At 48.1% G+C, this 13,388-nt stretch overlaps 1 protein-coding gene across 1 annotated transcript; it reads right to left on the bottom strand.

Annotated features, from left to right (window-relative positions):
* Positions 1 to 2,912: 2,912 nt before the first annotated feature.
* On the bottom strand, positions 2,913 to 13,164 carry LOC138726810 (uncharacterized). The gene is made up of 6 exons (XM_069868821.1): positions 12,686 to 13,164; positions 11,884 to 12,073; positions 10,610 to 10,725; positions 9,296 to 9,386; positions 8,841 to 8,962; positions 2,913 to 7,973 (listed from the first exon to the last, which is right to left on the bottom strand). The coding sequence occupies exons 1-5, from the start codon at positions 13,162 to 13,164 to the stop codon at positions 8,843 to 8,845; spliced, it is 996 nt and encodes a 331-aa protein (XP_069724922.1). The 3' UTR covers positions 2,913 to 7,973; positions 8,841 to 8,842.
* Positions 13,165 to 13,388: the final 224 nt, after the last annotated feature.

Here is a 13,388-nt window from a genome sequence, read left to right as displayed (position 1 = left end):
CGCCTCAGCCTTTAGTAGTAAGGCAAGATGTACCCTGGATACTCATGAGGCTGCAGGTAGGGAGGAAGAACAGAACAAGGTTCCCTTGGTCCAAGAAGAAAGGGCTAGAGACCTGCTAGGCAAATTCAATATTCATAAGTCTGTGGGGCCAGAGGGGATTCGCCCAAGGGTATTGAGAGCTGGCAGAGGTGCTTGCCAAACCTCTTTGCATCATCTACCAGCAATCTGGAGGATTTCTTACCCCAATATTACTAATATGTTGCCTGAACTTCCCCCTGCATGCAACTGCTTGGCTGTGAATCTAACGATTAGGAGATTTCTTAAGTCTAGCAACAGACACGGAGCTGAAGTTGTCTCTTCAAAGAGAGAGAAAGAAATGGGCTTTAGCCCAAACTTAGAGTAAACCTTCACTAGTTGACATCTGTAGTAGTAAATAAAATGGCTCCAGTAGTCGACTGGTACAGTCACACGTACCGCTGCTGAATCCAGGTGGCTTCACAGAGTGGGTTCTTGCATCCAAGTTACTAGGACTTGTTCCAGAATCAACTGAGCTCCAGAATTGCAACTGATAGGTCTTTGGGCCAATAACCAAAGTACCAGTACCAAGGACCGGTCTAACGCTACAGCTATTTGCAATTTGCCAAGTGGAAAAGTACGGATCCCTCAGTACGTGGACTTAATACCATACTAACAAAATAGATTATTTATTTCAGAGTGCAGACTGAATCTTGATGCCACATACAAATAATTCAATAATACATTCACATTTTAGGGCTACGAGCAGCAAAAGATTGTTCAAGTAGTGCATCAGTTAACAGCTGAAGGGGAAAAAAAAAAGAGAGAAGAAAAAGAGCAGCCAATGAGATCTTTCCTGCTGGGAAAACAGACTGAGAAGGAATTGAAAACTGCAAGCTGTGACTTGGTATGATTACCTTCACTGCTCCAGACCTACAGCTGCTGCCCAAAATGTTCTAGAGATTTCAGAAAGCTTTGAGACTGATGGGAAACCAAGTGCCATATACTGCAAGGCTTGAGAGTGGATTTCTAGGCAGATCTACCATCACAAGAGAATTCAGAGCAGCTGGAGGGGTTTTTGTTAATCTTTTTGGTTAGATCCAAATCATAAGCTACGAAAGAAAAATCTTTTGGCACAAATTGACTGAAGAAAACATGTCTCTGTGTGTATTTGAGAGACTATGTTATTGCCCAATTAGTTACTTGGCTATTGCAGAAAAAGTTTTACTCTGCTGTCAGAGGATGCTTTGCTTACAGCAAGACAAGGCTTTCTATTTTCTCTTCTGCTAAGCTATCGGGTCGCTTCTTTCAGTTAACTCTGCTATATTCCCAAGGGATAAAAATCACATTACCTGAAAAGCATCCAGAAGTTAGTCTAAGTCCGAACAGTTGCACTAAAGCTTCACACAAGCGGTCAATCTGTCAAAGCTAACAAATAAGGGGGCATCCTACACATATTGCGAGCATATGGAAATTATCTTTCTTGAGATACAAAAGCCATTGAAATCTTCATTGAATTTAAGTTCTCAAAGTGAAGAAACAGCAATTTTTTTTACTCCGTGAAAAAATGGATTTAAAAGTAAGAAAATAAGTGTATATATTAGCTGAACTGACAAGGCAGAAAGACAAGGTAAACTTTGCTAAAGCCATATTTGAAGACATATGGATGAGCAGTTTTTGAAAACCTGTTCACATGCAGAGTAGAAAAGTTTTAGTAGCTAACAGAGGAAGATGGCGAGCGCAAGTATAATCTTTTGGAAAAAAACTACCAGTGTTCTCTTAAATATGGTAACACCTTTATCCTGGGATAATCGACTCCTTGACCTTTGGCATTTGAGCTCATTTATCTCAAGGTATAGTAATTATTTCATGAACCTAAAACATAACCCTCAGCGCTTTGAACTGCACCAATGAGCAATCACCCCAGTCCAGGCTGCCCCTGATCTCAATGTCACTGATGAGCTCCTACCTCATCCATCTTACTGCATCCTCACCTCTGAATTGCTAAGTAGTAGTGAGAAGGCGCTCTGTACTTTATAGAGCCTGCAGGATTTTTTAAAGAAAAATATAAGTTATAAATTGTTTTTGTAGCATGTGGTTCCTGTTTAAGGCTCTTCAGCCCTCCTGGGCCCCAAAACTGAACAAAGTATTTGAGGTGCAGCCTCACCAGTGCTGAGTAGAGGGGTATAATCGCTTCCCTGGTCCTGCTGGCCAAGCAGTTTCTGATAGAGGTCAGGAAGCCATTGGCCTTCTTGGGCACGCTTGGGCTTAGAGTCAGTGTTGGCCCTCTCGCTACAAGACAGGCATTGAGGAGCTGGAGCATGTCCAGAGCAGGCCAATGAGGCTGGTGAAGGGGCTGGAGAACCCGTCTTATGAGAGGCGGCCAAGGGAACTTCTTTAGCCTAGAGAAAAGGCGGCTGAGGGGAGACCTCATCGTGCTCTGCAGTTCCCTGAAAGGAGGTTGGAGCAAGGCAGATGTACCTAGCGATAGGACAGGAGGAAATGGCCCCGAGTTGCACCAGGGGAGTTTCAGATTAGATATCGGGAAAACTTCTTTCATGGAAAGGGTTATCGGGCACCAGAAGAAGCCACTCAGGGAAAGTGAGGTGCTGAGGGATATGGTTTAGTGGTGGATGGGTACAGTTGGACTCTGTGATCTCAAAGGTTTTTTCCAACCAAATGATTCTATGATATGAATTCAATCATTTTATTTTCATTACATCAGTAATGATGAGAAAAACAGTAATGAATTTTGAAGCTTGCAAGTCAGTTAAGACTTTCCTTTGAAAAGCTTTTGAAATAAGCTTTTTATTTGATTTTCGTAAGTGCTTAAGTGTTGTTTTTCTGTGTATGTTGAAGTAAGTTAAAGTAAAAAGTAAAAATAAAGACATTGAAAGTACAGACAGAAGACAGAAAATATTTATTTGATGGTGACATAATTGGTTTTTTTAAACAAGCACTACCACGACTGAAATTGCAAGGTCATATTCCTCACTGCATTTAGTCACACTAGAGTTAAGGCCACAGTATTCACGAGTATTTTGTTTATAAAACACACTATACAGCTAGAAGCGCACAACCATAAAGTCTGTCTTTCCATTGGAGTTACTAACATATTTCAAGTTGTGAACCTCGACCCCTGAGCGAGCATTGCTTCAGAAAACAGTTCATCAGGTAAGAAGTAATCGGATGGACCTTTAATTCTCTATGGAATAATATTAATTACTTCCTTAGAGAAGTACCGTCGCAGAAAGCACTGCAGAAAGGACTAATTCACAAAAATAGTTTTAATGGGTTCATGTTTCAGTGCTAGGCTTTTTGTGTCTGTATTCTCCCTCCCCTCTGCTTTCTTTAGATCACATGGGCTATACCTTGCACCATTCAAAAGTCATTATAAGAGTAAGATCTATTGAACTGTACAGAATCATTAAATCCATAAAACAAGTTTTACAAATCTAAATACACAATAAAAAAAATAGACATTTCCCAGTGGCTCCTACTACTTTTATACGTTCAAATATTTTAAGCTTCCGTAGTGACTACTTAGAGTATTCAGGTATGCCTAACGCTCATGTGTGCCGCCTTTTCAGCATCATAAACATTTCATAAACAACATCAATAGCAGTAGATGGTTTTTCCCCTCAAGATTAATTTTTTGATTTGTTTTCAAGACAGCATTTAGTGAGAAAGACAAAAGCAAGTCACAGTTGGGGCTTTGCTTACCTAAGCCAGAGGCGGATGGCAATCCAGGGACAGGGAAGCACCATCGCACCATCAGAATAACTGCCTTGTACAGCATTCATCACTCAGATAACTATTACTTTGAGCTGCACTGCACTTACAGGACTAGGGGATGCCCTACACTAAGCTTCCAAAAGAGAACTTCCGGCCTAAGCCCTTTAATGCCTGCAATTTAAGCCAAACTGACAAATGCTCAAACAGTAGAAAGCTGCACCGATAAAAGGGATATTGAGAAATGTTATGAAATGCACAGAGTCTTTATGCACTTTGAGTGGAAAAGGAGTTTGAAACATGCCTAGATCATGCAGACGCACATATTTGGTCAGACAGAGGGCTCCTTCCCTCCTACGTGTTTGTATGGATTCCAGAAGCTTTGCCTTAAAATTCAATGAAGAAAAAAAGACGCACTTGATATTAATACAGCCACTGAATTCCAGACTTCACAATTTGTCATCGCTACAGAGAAAATATTCTTCTTCCTATGGACCAGCAAGTAGGAATTTTTGGATTGGCATGTCCTCAGTGACTAAAGACGCAAGACATGGGCAGATGATCAATATCAGGTCTTAATTATCATTCTTGCTTCTGCAGACAGTCACTTTCTGATTTTATGATAATCTCCGGCCTCACATCAATAAAGGAGTCAGGCACAGCAGCAAGCCCTCCCCACTATGGTGAGGAGGAAAACAGAGCCTGTTTAACAGAGGGAGTTCCCTAGCTCCAGGAGAAGGCGCTTGCATTATCCATTCCCTCCAGTTATACAATTGTTTCGGATACTCACTGTGTGAAATTTTATGTGAGGATGTACTGCAGAAGCCAGAACCAAACCGAGGGTGTTTTCCAAGCAATACACAGCAACTCCAGCTGAGAGAGACACGATGTGGACAGGGCTGGCAGTGCCCTCTGCGCTAACTTCCATAAACCTCACTGCATCCCAATGTGAAAACCAGTTCACCCTGCACAGTGACTCCATTAAGTACCTTAATAGAGATTGCCAATTCTATTTAACTGTGCCAAGCCACGTCATGGTTTTGGAACAACTTCTAGAAATGGCAGAGACCGAGTTAGGGCTGAGCTCTATTTGCAGTAAAATTGTAGCAGTTTTGTTCGGCACTGCAGTCTGAAATGTCATGTAATAAAATACATAAAATATGAAAAAATAAACCTCGCAATTGTTATCCTGAGAATACTATCAGAAAAGCAGCACAGCAAAGTATTTCAATCAAAGCATAAACCAAATTATCTGTTTTCCTAAACTGAAAACACACAACAGGAAATTCCATGATGGAACGCAAAGCCGCACACAGCTTGGCAAGGAAGAGCATCGTTCAGTTTCTATTTTACTCACTTGACCAAAAAGCAGTGTTTCTGGACCACGTTCATTTACCCTAACTCCCCTGCAAGAGCTCGCTATTCATTGCTTTTTAAACAAGGTTTTCTACATAAAACTACTTGGAACAGTCACCACATAAATGAAAACATTTTCTAAAAACATGATAACAGTACAATTCTCGTATAAGTAGGCACTACATCTAAAACCTCTTACATTCTCTCTACTCAAAACATTTTCAATTCTGAGCAGGAGTTAAACAACAACAGAAAAGCACAAAAGAGGACAGAAATTCAACCCCCACCCCCCCAATACTCTCATTCAGTAAGTCAACAGAACCCAGCAGTTCTATCTGCCGGCAAAAAAAATCCATACGTACTTTTAGCTAGTGTATAGGAATAGCTTTTTCTTCCTGCTCTTGAGAAAACATCATCTAAACAGTAGATAAAGCAGCATCAACCAAATCATCCTAATTTACATGATTGCAGTTTTTTCCTCAAAAAACTCCGACAGATGCATGTGGTAGGATAACCCCAAACACCACACTTACCCATACCCTCTAATTCCCTTCTTAGTTACCATTTCCAATAACTTGCCTGGCACAGTTGTCACAGCCTTACTGGTGAACAGTTTACTAACTCTCCCCTAGAAACTGTTTTTAATACTGCTCTCGTATTTACCTCCTTTGAGTCCTCTGGTATTGATGTAGATTAAGAAAAAAAAAATCCTGGCAATATAGGCAAGCTAACAGTTTTTTTGGGCATTTCGTCAAAAAGTTCTGGGCAAACACAATTTTCAACTGCTTCTGACACAAACCCCGAATTAAACAAACCACCTCTGGGAAAAACAGTAACAGCTATCGCTAAAACTACACTGGAAATCTTATTTAGGGCCCCAATAGATTTTAAAAAAAAAAAAGAGCTAAAAAAAATAATCCCTACTTCTACTAATAAAACAAGAACAAAGAAAGACGACATTGACTGCAAATGTTTGTGGTAACATTTCTCTGAAGCTGCCACATTGCAAACCAATTTTACTCTAAGACTAAAAAGCAAATCCACAAGCAAAAGCATTACCTGAAACTCACAGAAGAAACGATGACTGTAGGCTCAAATGCACCACGAAGAAAACCACACGACTGTTCAAAACCCAGCAAAGAAAGGAAGAAAGGCAGGCTTCTGTAGCCCCTTCCTTCACTGAATGCTCTAGCTGCAGATGAGAGCCAGCTCTAAATCAAGAGGCCTTTTAAGGGGCAAACTCCTCACCTGTACCTAACTGCTGACCACAGGTGTGGCACAGACTTAACCAACCCAACTATTACCTTCGGAGGTTTTTGAACAAGACCCACCCTTTTAACAGCAAAACTATAGCATCCCACTTAAGATGGGTAATAAGAAATTACTCCTAAGTATAAAATGTTGGTGGTTTACTAAAAGTTCAATGTATGACAGCCACGCTTGATTGAAATTACATAAAATTATATATGTTATTAAGCCACCAAACGTCAATTATCATTGTTAAAAAACTGTACAGATTAAAAGATTCCTTCCATGTTCTGGCTGCTGAGATACAGTGCATTGAAGCGTATTGGTAACAGTTACATACAATATGCTTTACATAAGCACAGTCCCATCTACCATTTAGATAGAACTGAACTTCTGTTAAACTTCTTTAACCTGTCTCACGCAGTAGCAAATTCAGAGACACTCTCATTTCTCAGCAGCGGGATTAGCAGGAAACTCTAAAGGGCGTGTTCCACTGTTTCTTGTCGATCCTCTTCTTGCCATTTTCCCAGCAGTCTTCCCGCCACATTCAGCCACATCTTATGCGTAATCATGAGGCTAAAACTCAAGTCCAATAAAGCTGTCATAGAGAAACTAAAAAAGTGAGCAGACATAAGAGGAAAGGCTGTGTATCCCCGCCCTCCCCCTGGCCCCATGCGGCCTCCCGGGCCGGGACAGGAGCGTTTCAGGGGGACGGGAGGGACACGGGGCACTGTCCCTCTCCCAGTCCCAGCCTGCATCCCATTGGCCGCAGCCAGCGGGAGGGCAGCGTGCTGCCGTATCTGTGGTGCGTGTAAGCATGTACAAGGCATAAACATAACAAGCACATGGCATGTGTGGCGTGTGTGACATGTTGCTTGTGTGTCCAAGGCATATGCATGTCATGTGGATGGGGTGGTTGTGGCATGAGCCTGGCATGTACACAGCATGTGCATGGGTGGAGTGGCATATGCGTGGCATGTGCGTGGTGTGTGCATGGCTGGTGCGTCATCTTGAAGGTGTGTGCTAGCGTGTGCAAGGCATGTAGATGGTGTGTACACAGCATGTACATAACATCAACATGGTGTGGCATGTTGGTTCTGCGTCCAAGGCATGTGTGTGGCATGTTGCTTCTGTGTGCAAGGCTTGTCCGTGGTGTATGCATGGTGTGTACATGGCATTGGCATAACATGGACATGGTGTGTGACACGTTGCTTGCATGTGCAAGGCATGTGCGTGGTGTGTGCATGGAGTGAGCATAGCGTGAGCCTAGAACGCGTATGGCGTGTTCATGGGGCACTCTCCTTTGCCTCTAAGCAGAGCCCTGCCTTCAGGTCTCACAGCCCTTTCTTCTCCTTCACGAAACCAGGATCGGATCGGGAATCGGGTTTCAGTCACCTCCCATGACAGAACCCTCCGGCCATGTGGAAGTTCTCCCCAGAAAAACGGTCCTAGTTCCCTTGCCGGCTCCCAATAGAAGGATGCTCGTGACGTCCGTTCTCATCCGTTTCAGCAGTGGAAACTCCCTTGTTCACCAGGCATCAGCATTTCTCCCCGCTTTGAGTCTAGCTGGCCGCTTGCCTCCTTCTGGTTTTCTCGGCCTTGCAGCCCATCCTCTGCCCGCTCTAGAGGGGAAGAGAAAGCGGAGGTCAGCTTTCACACGGCTCCGAGGAGACACACCACCCGCAGGACACTCTTTATGTAACCGCGTCACCCATCTCCCATGTGCCCCCTCCCTGCGCGAAGTGTCTTTGGCGCAACAATCCACAGGCAGCAGCAGGGGTTACTGCAGTTGGTGAATCCCCAAACTTCCCTTTCTATGGGACCTGGGAGCATACAGAGCCTTCTGCATTCACTTGAAGGATGAGATCTGCCCAATCTGGGCAGAGAGATGCAAAAGAAGCCACTTCAGCTGCAGACACCCTCACGCTAAGGAGGCCCCCGGTGCTGCCGGCTCTCGTGTGGCGAGGACGGCCAATGCCGCATCACCTTTCCACCCCTAGAGCTGGTCCCTCTAGCTTAGCAAGCAGATCGGCGGTCCCAGCACACGGCCTCCGCACTGGAAAAATGCAGACCCATGGGACGACCCCACAACAGCTTCCAGCTGCAGATCCCGACAGCAAAGCTACCCGCTTAGTTACACCACCATCCATCTCCACGCCAAGTGAACATGAACGTTCCACCCTTGCGGGGCCCTGAAGCGCCTCTGCAGGCTCGTCAGGGATCCAACCACCTTCTGAACAGCGTCGGACGGCCTGCGCGCATTCTGCTCGGCCATTGCCTTCCCCGGGGCTTTCACCCGACAGCCATGACGCAACATCAAATCGAGCGTAAGCGCACACATACACACGTGCAAAGGAACGCTAAAGGGCAACAACACGAGGCCTCGCTCGGCAACGATGCCATGAAGATGGTCCCACAGCCCTTTCATTTAGCCGGCGGAGAGCAGGCTAAATCCTCCTCCTCCCTCCGTGCCGTGCCAGCTCACTCACCGTTACTCCTCACAACGGGACGGAAGATGAAAGAATACCGGGCTTTGAAAAAGCAGGGCTGTTCTGTGAGACTTTTGCCAGGTTTTCTGCAGTAAGGACTTTCTCCAGACTGGCTTTTTGGGCTGTGAGGAAAGAGAGACGTGCACGATACGTTAAGGAATTTTTAATGCCACCTTGGAATATCATGACGATGCTAACAGAGTCATTTGTCCAGTTACAGGTGACAATCGGAGCTTAAGTACAAAAACAGAAAAAGCCCCCCACCCCCACGCACGATGAACGACTATGTGGTCAACAACAGGACCACGCCACTGGCGCAGAAGCCGGGCCGATACACCGAGCCCTCATCCACAGAGAAACAAACGGAGGAGCCGGAAGCTGCTTCCCAAACTGGGAGTCAGCATCACAAACGTCACCCTCACTCAGAGCTGCAAAGCGGACGTTTCTCCTCTCACCTGAATGGCAACCGCTTCCGTTTCACCCATGGGCACCCTCCTCTTCTTCCGCCGCGAGTGTATGAGAGAGATGGGAAGCCTCCACAGCGCTCTGCAAAGATGAGGGACCTCTAAGAGGTGCGTCTGCATTTCCCCAAGGTACTTGAGGTACCTTAACTCTACAGTTACCATTAAAAACGCAACAACTCCCCTACCGTACCACTGTTACGGGACATAATTTAACACAAACACTAAAAAGAAGTCTAAAAAGATGTTAAGCCTCAAAATAGATGAGAAGGCTGAACAGGTATTCTGTGTAACTGGAAACAGAGAAATGTCTGAACCAAGAGGATCTGCAGCAAGCATAACGGATGTTGCACCGTTATAAACTCTGTGACACAGAAGGGTTTTAAATGCAAAGAAGCCTGGTTATAGAAGAGAATCAAAGAAGCGACCTCCCTCCTGGCACTCTCTACACTAACAACATAAAAGCGCTTTCCAAAGCTCCCCTTCTCCTCCTTTCCCTCTTCGAGTGTGTGCCGCGTGCTTGCAGTGTGGCTGGCATGTCATCTTCATGGTATGTGCTAGCATGTGCGTGGCATGTGTATGGTATGTACATGGCCCGTACATAACATACGCATGGAGTGTGTGGCATGCATGGCATGCTGCCTGCATGTGGAAGGCGTGTGCGTGACATGTGCTTGACTGTTGTGGCATGAGCCTGGAATGTGCATGGAAGCAGTGGCGTGTGTGTGGAGTGTGTGGCATGTACACAACACATGCATGGCATGCGTGGCATGTTGCCTGCGTGTGCAATACATGTGTGTTGTATGTGGTATGTTGCTTGTGTGTGCAAGGTGTGTGCGTGGCATGCGCGTGGCTGGTGTGTCGTCTTCATGGTGAATGCTAGCATATGCATTGCCTCTGGATGGCACGTACACAGTATGCACATAACATGCACATGGCCTGTGTGACATGTTGCGATGTGTACAAGGGCTCTGTGGCGTGTGTGGCATGCCGCTTGCATGTTCGAAGCATGTGCATGGGGTGGTTGTGGCACTAGCCTGGCATGTGCATGGGGGCAACACAATGTGCACGGGGGGTGAATTGCATGTGTGTGGTGTGGGCCTGGCATGTGTGTGGCATGTTCATGCTGTGTGGCGTGCACAGGTTCAGCTGGCAAAGCCCCTGGCACCCTAGTATTGTCTCGATCCAGCGTTCACTAAACGCGATGCCGTCACATACTAACCCAAAGTGGAGAACGCTCCAGCTAGCGCCGTCAACTCGATCAACGGTGATTAACAAAGAGGAATGAGTCCCGAGAAAGCCACGTACCTGAAAGCTGCTGGCCTGGAGGGCACCGCCACGTCACTTCTCCCCCTCTCCCTGAAGAGGGGTCGGGATCCCACAGGGGCTCTCTCATTGCCAACACTTCTGTCAGATTGTCTCTGCTGACAAAGCAAAAAGAATCATAGAATCACTAAGTTGGAAATGACCCACTGGGCCATCGAGTCCAATCATTCCCCTCAATCACTAAACCATGTCCCTCAGCACCTCCTTTACCGGTCCCTTAAGCCCCTCCAGGGAAGGTGACTCAACCCCCTCCCTGGGCAGCCTCTGCCAGTGCCCAATGACCCTTTCTGTGAAAAATTTTTTCCAGAGGCCAGCACCCTCCTCTCTACAACCTCCTTTCAGAGAGTTGTAGAGAGCAATAAGGCCTCCCCTCAGCCTCCTCTTCTCCAGGCTAAACAACCCCAGCTCTCTCAGCCGCTCCTCATAAGACCTGCTCTCCAGCCCCCTCACCAGCTTTGTTGCTCTTCTCTGGACTCGTTCCAGAGCCTCAACATCCTTCTTGGGGTGAGGGGCCCAGAACTGAACACAGTATTCGAGGAGCGGTCTCACCAGTGCCGAGTACAGAGGGCACTTACTTCCTTACTATTAAAGACTGAGGCAAAGAAGGCACTAAGTACCTCAGCCTTGCCCGCATCCCCCATCACTGTTGTCCCTTCTGCATCCAATAGGAACTGAATATTCTCCCTAGTCCTCCTTTTATTGTTAATGTATTTATAGAAAGATTTTCTGTTATCTTTCACAGACTTAGCCAATTTGATTTCTAGTTGGGCCTTAGCCCTCCTCATTTTTTCTCTGCACGATCTCACTTCCTCCCTGTAGTTCACCCAAGATGCCTGTCCCTTCTTCCAAAGCTCATAGACCCTCCTCTTCTTTTTGATGCCTCTCAAGATCTCCCTAGTCAACCAAGCTGTTTTTCTCCCCTGCCGGCTCCTTTTCCGGAGCATGCCGATGGCTTGCTGCTGAGCTGCTAGGATTTCCTTTTTGAAGAGCTCACAGCCCCCGTGGGCTCCCCTGCCCTTAAGGACTGTCTCCCACGGGACTTTGCCAACCAGCCTTCCGAACAGTCCAAAGTCTGCCCAATGGAAGTTTAATGTGACTGTTGTGCTAATCTCCCTCTTCACCTCACCTAGAACTGAAAACCCTATCATCTCGTGATCGCTTTGTCCCAGGCGTCCTCCTACCACATCCCCCACAAGGCCTTCTCTGTTCATGAACAGCGGGTCCATGAGGGCACCTTCCCTTGTCAGTTCACTCACCAGTTGTGTGAGGAAGTTGTCTTCCACGCATTCCAGGAACCTCCTAGACTGCTTCCTCTCCGCTGTATTGTACTTCCAGCAGATATCTGGAAGATTGAAGTCTCCCACGAGGACCAGAGGGAGCAATCTTGAGACTATCCCCAGTTGTTTATAGAAGAGCTCATCAGCTGCTTCTTCTTGGCTGGCTGGTCTGCAACAGACTCCATCACAACATCAGCCTTCTTGTGGGCTCCCCTGATTTCAACCCACGGGCACTCAGTCCCCTCCTCCCCATAATCCAGTATCAAAGCAAAAGGAACGAGCTGTTAGGGCAAAAGACTCCAAGTAACCGCGGTTGAAATGAACCCCCCCTGCCCCTGCAGCTCTCGCCACCACGCATGACACCCCAAAAAAGCGACACCCCCCCCCGCTCTCTCTAGACCGACAACACAAAAGCGCTTTCCAAACCTCCCTTTCCGCTCCTTCCCCTCTTCCCCTCCTCCCCACCTCCTTCTTTCCCCCCTTCTCCCCCCATTTTGCCCCATACTCCACCCCTGCTTTCCCCCTCTCACCCTTCCTTCCCTTCCCCCCCCCCTTCCTTCCCCTCCCGAGCGGGGATCTCCCCCGCGGGGCCGCACGCCGAGCGCAGATGCGGCCCCGAAGGCCCCGACCGCCCCTGAGCCCGAGCCGGCCCCGGGAGGGCCGCGGCTCACGGACAGCGAGCCCGGCGCGGCGCCGCCGGCCACAGAGCGCTCCCCCGCGCCTCTCCCGGCCGCCCCCCGCCCGCCCTCGAGCCGCGCCTCTCTCGGCGCCTCTGACTCACCCGAGGCCGGCCCCGTTCGGGCCGTTCACGACCTGGGGGGAACGCGGGGGCCCTGGGGGCGCTGTCCCTCTCCCAGCCCCAGCCCGCACCCCGTTGGCCGCAGTGGCGGCGGGCGGAAGGGCAGCGGAGAGCAGAGCCGAGCCGTCCCGAGCGGCGCCGCGCGGATCCAAGCCGCTCTTCGCCTCTCTCCCCGCCCCGCCCCTCCCGGCTCGCCCGCCCCTGTGGGCCGTCCCGTTCCCCCGCCCCGGGCTGCAGTACCGCTCCGCGGCCACGGCGCGGCAGCACTGAGTCCCCGCCCCATTCATCCCGAGCGCAGGGATTCCGGCCAATGGGAGCGCTCGCTGCAGGGCCCGCCCTACGGCCGCTCTGCGGGCGTTGATTGGCTGGCCGTCGCTGAGCGGATGATCCACTGCGCATGCGTGCCGTACAACATGGCGGCGCCTGTAATGTATCAACTGCGCATGCGTGCCGTACAACATGGCGGTGCCTATAATGTAGCAACTGCGCATGCGTATCGTACAACATGGTGGCGCCTGTAATGTAGTCACTGCGCATGCGTGCCATACAACATGGCGGTGCCTATAATGTAGCAACTACGCATGCGTACCGTACAACATGGCGACACCTATAATGTAGCCACTGCGCATGCGTGCCATACAACATGGCGGCGCCTATAACGTATCTACTGCGCATGCGTGCTGTA

Source organism: Phaenicophaeus curvirostris, chromosome 14, assembly GCF_032191515.1.
Source record: "Phaenicophaeus curvirostris isolate KB17595 chromosome 14, BPBGC_Pcur_1.0, whole genome shotgun sequence".
Classification (NCBI taxonomy): Eukaryota; Metazoa; Chordata; class Aves; order Cuculiformes; family Cuculidae; genus Phaenicophaeus; species Phaenicophaeus curvirostris.
The sequence above is the reverse complement of the archived record's forward strand: the minus strand, read 5'-3'. Positions and strand labels throughout refer to the sequence as shown.

Bases quoted from the DNA above. Each gene is read 5' to 3' on its own strand.
- LOC138726810 (XM_069868821.1), bottom strand. From the start codon at position 13,164: ATGTTGTACGGCACGCATGCGCAGTTGATACATTACAGGCGCCGCCAT. The intron at 12,074-12,685 runs GTGAGTCAGAGG...AGTCTGTTGCAG, and splicing joins CCGAACGGGGCCGGCCTCGG to ACCAGCCAGCCAAGAAGAAG. The intron at 9,387-10,609 runs GTACGTGGCTTT...TCATCTTTGCAG, and splicing joins TCCAGGCCAGCAGCTTTCAG to AGCGCTGTGGAGGCTTCCCA.